The sequence below is a fragment of the Octodon degus genome, unplaced genomic scaffold (assembly GCF_000260255.1).
Source record: "Octodon degus isolate 3935 unplaced genomic scaffold, OctDeg1.0 scaffold00043, whole genome shotgun sequence".
Taxonomy (NCBI): Eukaryota; Metazoa; Chordata; class Mammalia; order Rodentia; family Octodontidae; genus Octodon; species Octodon degus.
In genome coordinates, this window is record NW_004524619.1 from 3,847,137 (window position 1) to 3,854,861 (window position 7,725).

General features: G+C 41.4%; 1 protein-coding gene across 3 annotated transcripts in view; it reads left to right on the plus strand.

The window, feature by feature from the left end:
* The window catches only part of Rftn1 (raftlin, lipid raft linker 1), a 286,679-nt gene that overhangs the window by 162,107 nt on the left and 116,847 nt on the right, over positions 1-7,725 (plus strand). For all 3 annotated transcript variants that reach the window (XM_004631675.2, XM_023715761.1, XM_023715760.1), the window contains one exon: positions 1,670-1,856. In XM_004631675.2, the coding sequence (XP_004631732.1) occupies positions 1,670-1,856 (187 nt within the window). The remainder of the gene's footprint in view (positions 1-1,669; positions 1,857-7,725) is intronic.

Sequence of the window (7,725 nt, forward strand, 5' to 3'; positions counted from 1 at the left end):
CACTGTGCTATCTCCCTGGCCCCCATGGCAAAAATCTACCTAACACAAAGTCAAAAGACAAGCAACAAATTGGGAAAAGAAACTTGGAACTGGCAGCACAAGTAGGAACTAAGTTCCTAGGGCTGATGAGACAGCTCAGAAGACTAAGCACCTGCTTAGGCAAGTGTAGGGACGGGGTTTGATCCCCAGCACCATACGCCCTGCCTGTCCCCTTCCCGGGTGTGCTGAGCTGGCCACTGAGACTGGGCGTGGTGGCACATGGCTATAATCCTAGCACTGGGGAGCCTCTGAAAACAGGAGGACCACTGTGAGTCCAAGCTGCTTAGTGAAACCCTGTACCAAATACATAAATTTTTTTAAAAAGAACTAAGATCCCTGATACATAAAGAGTTCTTACAAACAACAATTGGGCCAGTAACCCAGTAGAAAATAGATTATGTGCATTTCACAGAGAAGAAGCACAGCATTTAAATATGAAATGTTTAGTAAGCAAAATTACTGACACCGAAGAAGGGAAATATAAATTGCAACCTCACAGGAATCACATTTTTTTAAAATTTGAGTTGATCCACGTATAAGAAAAGAAATTTCATTGATGGGAGATACCGGCCTAGGAAGTAGGCTGCTTTTATTTCCATATCAAAGATAAGAGCAATTCCACATTTAGGAGTGTATTGTTTAAATTTGCTATATGTACGCACATGTAAAATCAGGTAGGAATGATATTTTTCATTAAAGCCTTATAGAAGAAGCCAATGTTTGTATAATCAATTGTATCCCATGCAGCGGAACTGTTAAAAAATGAACAAGGAGAAGCTCTGTGTATGGCTATGGGAAGCTTTGTCAGAAAAGGCTATTGGTACTTGATAAAAAGCCAGGTGTGTGGTGGTACATTGCCATTGGCGTAAAAGGAGAAGGAGATACACAAACCCTATTTACTTGTATATGAGTTCAGCAATTACCAACATAGACCCAGAAAAGCATAAAAAACATTGCCTCTCGGGAAAAGATTGGAAGGTGGAAGTACTGCCCAGATAGAGGCTTTTTAGTGCACGCATGTTTGTATCATTTGACTTTTAAACCTTGTCTGAATGCCTCAAAAATAAATGGGAAATCCCAATTTAAAAAGAAGCTCAATAGGTTAAAAAATACTGTTCGTTTTGATGTGTGTAGTTTTGATGTTGAATGTCTTTTTGAGCAAAGATTAACCTTTTATATTTTTAGACATCCACCTCTTCATTCATTTTCAGGGGGGTTGAAGGAGGGCAGTGGCTTCTTTGCAAATTAGTTTCTTTTTAAAATGTAGTAGATATTTTGTTCCACTGTTTTGTTTGTTTGTTTTACTTTGTGCTGGTTTTGCCACCTGGTGTTTTCATATTTGTGTGCAATCTTTTTCTTTTCTTTGGCTCCTTCCTTTCCTGCGGGCAGAAATGACTTTTCCATCATCACTGAGAAGACTGGCTATAGGCGTAAGGCACTGGGTTACCAATGCCTTTGGGTGAACTGGAAGAGGCCAGCCACTTAGGAAGTCTCTGAAGGAAGGAAAGACAAGAATACATTCATGTTTAGCAAGAAGTGGCCCACAAAGTCTTCCCCATGGCGAGGGAGGAGGGCCTTGAGTGCGGTGGTGGCTCTCTGATGGCCTCTCTCCTCTTCTCTCCACTCCCAGCGGAGCTCCCGCGGTCCTCAGCGGTGAGGCTGGCCTCCCTGCGGGACTTACCTGGCCAGCTGCAGGAGCTGTACCAGCAGGGCTTCTCCCTGGCCGCCTTGCACCCGTTCGTGCAGCCCACTCACAAGCGGGAGAAGATGCCTCTTGAGCACATCTTTAGGGCCATCCTGGTGAAGCAGACTGGCAGGTAAGGACCGTGGGCATCAGATGGTGGCTAACGTGTATTCATTGCAGGAGAAGAAGTAAGCAGATGGAGATGCATTAGAGTGCTGGTCCCAGAGCTCTGCCCTCTGCCAGGTAAGGTGACAGGTTAGGATTTCTACAGCCTCCTGTGATGCAAATACAGTGGTCTATTTTATATTTACTCTCTAATTGATTGGGTTACACTCAGCTAAAAAAAAAGGACCTCCAAAGAGTTGCACTCCCAGAGTGATAAATCAAGTAAAAACAAAATAATACTATTAATCTGAAAAGCACATTTGGAAAACACTATAATTTTTATTAAAGACTATATATACAAACTTCATAGCTTCCTCCAAAGTCTACAAATACTTAGAAAAATTTGAACTCACCCTAAGTTCTCTCAAGTCACCTGAGAAGGAAAAAAAAAAAACCCAAATACACCCAAAGATAATATTGTCATTAGTTTTGTCTTGATTTGGATTTGTGGAATGCTTGCTTTTTAAATTTTGATTGGGCCTCATTATGAAAAGAGGTGGAATTGGTTTTTCAAAAAGAGCAATATTAGTTTTCGGTGTTTTTTTTTTTTTTTTTTTAAACTCTGAGGATGGAATGGAAAGCACAGCATATTTTGCTGCTTTCATAAAAATAAAAGTTGTAGTGAACTCTGGGGAAGGAAAACAGCGTGTCCTTTGGCCAGGTGCCATGGAAGGAAGGACAACGCGGTCTCTTTTTTAAAGAGAGTACAGCATGGCTTCTCCTCTCTGTCTTTGTGGCAGTGTTTGACTCGCGCTCTCCCCGGAGACGGCGTGAGGCGCGGGGTTGCGTGAAAAAGACAGACTTCTTTTTTTCTTTTTGCACGGCTGATTACGGTCTGGGGCACTTAGCCCATGTCTGCATGGATTAGCATTTGAAGTGAAAGGTAGCATGTGCTTTCGTGGAAGTCTGAAATCAGTTTTCTATAGGCAAAACTTTGCCGAGTGTCTGCCCCTTCTGCATATGGATTTCCTTCTGTCAGGTGGCTGTGCGTCAGTGTATGGGTCCATCACAAAAGGAAAGGATTCTGGGGCCATCGTGCTTGAAGTTCCTCTGACACGGGAGATGTATTTATTGAGTACTCGTTGCATGCCAGTATTATTCCATCAGTATCACCAGCCTATGAAATAGGCTGCTTTTATTTTCATTTTGAAGGGGAGAGAACTGAGGTACGAGTGTTCCTTGTCAAGGTCAAGGTGCTCCTGGTCAAGGTCAAGGTGCTCCTGCACTGTCCCTTGTCAAGAGCTCTGTCTGGCCCCCAGGAAGCTTGACTCGTGTACCTGTGCAGCTACCCTTTTAAGAAAAAAAGATGAGAAAGAATGTCTTTGATGTCAGGGGAGGTCATATATTATTCAGCCTTTCTCCTAGTTTACAACTCAGCGATGCTCAAATAAAACAACTTCAAACAGGAAAGAAAACTGAATTGCTCTGTAGATCATGTAAGGCGTTCCCTAGGCTGTAGTGATTCCGTTCCTTAGGCTAGTATTTTGGCCTTCATGTTTAGAGGAGACAAGTCCACCAGGCTCAGATCGCAGGAGCCTCCTGCACTGCAACTCTGCTCGCAGTGCTGTTAACATAGCTTCGGCATGAGGTCAGCACATACAAGGACCTTGACCTGAAATGGGAAGATGTGGGTTTCCCCCATCCTGCGAAGCACCCGTCAAACTCTGCTGGGCCTGTGAATCCTGGATATGTTGTTAAAGAGCAGAGTCTGACTCAGAAGGTCTGGGGTGAGGCCTCTTGTCTCCAGCATGTTCCCAGAAGATGCTGACACTGCGGGCTCATGGGCTGCACTTGGACACCAAAGTTTAGAGAACCCGACTATTCCCAGGGAACACTTTCAGTACTGGAAAGGTGAGAAAGGGTGTATAGCTCTAGGCTGGCGGGTCTGTGTTCCAGGCTCTACACAGCTCCTAGTAAATGGAGTGGGGTAAGGGGGCCATATAAGAGAATTTTCCTGGGCTTCCTGTTCTCTAGGTAGTACAGTGATGGGTTTGATCCCACATAGTTCTTTTTTTTAAAATGTATTTGGTTCAGGCTTCACTATGCAGACTCATAGTGATCTTCCTGTGTTCAGCCTCCCCAGCACTGAGATCACAGGTGTTCACCACCATGCCTGGTCTTGGTGGCTGGCTCAGCATGCCCAAGGGTGGGGCCATTGTGGCATGTGGTGCTGGGGATCAAACCCTGGTCTCTGTGCTTTCCTAAGCAGGCACTTAGTCTGCTGAGCTATCTTGCCAGCCCTCCCATATGGTTCTTATAGAGTACTGTGGTGGGTGAGGAAGCAGCTCTTAGGAACAAGTACCCTAGCTTTGGGGACTAGTCCATGGCGAGTCAGCAGGTGAGCTGGGATCAGGGGCTAAGCTGGGATTCTTTAGTTATACTGAGGACAAGGGATGAGCTGACTTTCAGAAGATAAAGACAGTAAAACTCGAAAGATGAGGCAGTGGTGTGCAGGAGGACTTCAGGATAAGGAAGATGGCAGACCCCAAGGATTTAAAAAAAAAATTATGGGTATGTTTTAGATATGCACAGTGATCACATTCATTTTAGGGGATTTGTACTTGTACATGGTATGTCTTGATTCTTCTTTTGTCCCCAGTCCCCTCTCGTCCCTTGAATCCCTCCTGCTCTTCTTATTCACAAAAGCTTTGTTTCCAGTTATTCTTTCTCTTTTGTCTTTGCTCTTTCTTCCTTTTGCATTAGATCTCCACATGCCCTCTAATTCATGACACTATGTTTTCTTAACACTGTAGGCGTCCTAGCATAATAAACCAAGAGAGGCTTTGTCTTGAGGTCACCGCTCTTATTGGCACATAGCAGGCAGGTTTGCCTGTCCTTCTTAGGCTGTGGCCTGGCATTTTCTTCTCTTCCAGGGTAATGTATGTTCTGCTGGGCATTTTCTTCCAGAAAAGGCCAGTTTCATCACAGTTGAAATCTTGAAGAGAGCAAAATCCATGTCTCTGTGTCAGGATTTCGAAGTGGTGTTTATAATGTTCAGCAGCCCTTTCATCAGCACTGGCTGCTTCAGCAGGCCTAGTTAACCTATGAACCTCAGTTCTTGCTTTCAGGTTGCAAGAACACTGCTTACTGGCTTGAAACATTGCACTATTACCACACATTGATGGATTATCCTTTATGAGATCTGCATTTATAGCCCTGGCTTTTCCACAGATTATAGACTCAAATAGGCCACAACCTGCCATCTGCCTTTCATTTGTCCACACTAATATCCTTTCTACTTTGTCTAACACTGTTAATCGTAACTTAATTTGAGTAACACCCTTCACAACACTACTTTCCTTTTATAGTTCTTTTCTCTCAAAGATTTTCGAGATGGTGGACCTGGACATGCTGTACATATTAGTGAGATTGGTCACGTGAACGCCACGCTCACCTTTCTCTACAGTTTCCTTCTTTTCTATTTGTGATTGTTTTCTTTCCCTCCCCTTCCTTGCTTAGCTTATTTTCTAGCTTTTTAGGGGCCATTTGGATAGCAGTAATCGTAGTGATTGTATAAAGCACCAACTGAACTTAACATCGACAAACAAATGCATCTGGCCTCCGCTTGACATTCACAGATGCTTGCGTGTGATTTTCTGGCATTGCGTATCATCTTTGTTTATAGCTGCACAGGTGGCCAGCATTTTGGGTTATAACTCAAGACTTTGGTCTTAAGTCAAAACTGAAGTTCTGGTCAACCCAAGTTGTTCGCATGTGAAGTCATTCGTAACTCAAGGCTTCCCCATATTGCTTAGTGCTACCCAAGAACAAGGGATAGCTTTCCATTTCCTAATAATCTTCAGTCTGCTTTTTCAGAGTACTTAGTTTTCAATGAAAGGTCTTTTGCTTCCTTTGTTAGATTGATTCCTAAGTATTGCATACTTACTGCTACTTTGAAAGATGTGATTTCCTTAATTTCCCATCAGTGAGTTTGTTATTTGCTTACAGAAAGACTATTAATTTTTGAGTGTTGACTTTTAATCCAGCTGTGCTACTGAATTTGGTTATAAAATCTAGAAGTCTTTTTATGGAGTTTTTGGGATCTTCTCTGCAGAGTATCATGTCATCTATAAATAATAACTTCTTCCTTTCTTAGCATTACCTGCTCCTTTTATTTCTTTTTCTTGTCCCGTTGCTCTTGAGAATGTTTTCAGAACAGAGCTATATTGAACAGGAGTAGTGACAGTGCACATTTTTGTCTTGTTTCTGATTTTAGAATGAAAGCTTTCAGTTTTTGACCATTTTCACTTTCTAGAAGTTTGAGATTCTCTATTAAGTCGTATTTGTGCTTGCTCTGTTTTCTTGATACAGGTATTCACTGCTATAAATTTCCAGCTTAGGACTGCTTTTGTTGTGGCTTATAAAGATTGTCATTTTCATCTAATTGTAGAAAGTGCCTAGTTTCTTCTTTAATTTAATCTATGACCCTTCAGTTGTTCAGGAGGGTGCTATTTAATTTGAATATATTTATGAAGTTCTTGTGGTTTTGTTTGCTTTCCACTTTCATTGCACCATAGTCTGATAATATGCATGGGATAATTTCAATTCCTTTGCATTTACTTAAGCATGTCCTATGGGTTAGTATGTGGTCTGTTTTGGAGAACATCCCATGTGCAGCTGAGAAAAATGTGTATTCTGATGTTGTAGAGTGGAACATCTACTAAGTCCGTTTGTTCAAAAGTTTGGTTCAGATCTAATATTTCATTGTTGACTTTTTTGTATAGTTAATCTGTCTTTTTGTGACAGTGGGTTATTGAGATCCCCCAATACAGTTGTATTAATGCTTATTTGATTTTCCATTATTATTTGTTTTATACAGTTGGGTGCATTGGTATTTGTTGTGTCTGTATTTATGATGGTTACCTCTTCCTCTGGATTGTTCCCTTTACAAGTATGTGGTGGCTTTCTTTATCTCTCTTAGTTAGTCTTGGCTTGAAATTCATTTTGTCTTCAAATAGAATAGCTACCCCTGCTTTTTTCATATACATGGAGTATTATTTTCCATCCTTTGACTTTTAGGTTATGAGTTCCTTTTCAAATTAAATGTGTTTCTTGTGTGCAACACATTGTTGGACCTTGCTTCTTGATCCATCCAGCCAGTCTGTGTCTTTTTATTGGTGAATTGATACCATTAACACTAATGGTTACAACTGATACGTATTTACTTACCTTTGTTGTGTTACTTTCCTTTGTTGGCTCCTGCACTTTTTTATCCATCCCTTTGTTTAATTGTTTGTCTTATCTGGTGGGTTTCTTCCTTTGGGATTCATAGAGTTGTAGTCCCTGTTAAATCTTTCTAGAATGTCCTTCAAAACATTTTAGGAGTGCTAGTTTGGTGATCATAAATTTTTTCAGATAATCTTTGTCATGGAAGTATCTTACTTGTTAATTAGTTTTGAAAGATAGTTTTGCTAGATATATCAATCTAGATTAAAGGTTGTTTTCCCTTAGAACTTGAAGTACCTCCCTCCAAGCTTTCCTTGACTTGAGGGTTTGTGTTAAGAAATAAGCTGTGATTATTAAAACATTGAGATATCATCTCACTCCAGAAAGAATGGCTATCATAAAGAAATCACCCAACAACAAATGTTGGAGTGGCTGTGGGGAAAAAGGAACCCTTCTCCAGTGCTGGTGGGAAAGTAGACTGGTGCAACCATTATGGAAATCAGTATGGAGACTCCTTAGAAAAGTTGGACTGGAAATCCCATTTAAACCAGCTATTCCTCTACTGGGAATTTTCCCAGAGGATCCGAAAATATCATATCATAGTAATATACATGTGCCTATGTTTATAGCAGCACAATTTGTGATAGCCAAATCTTGGAAACAACCAAGAT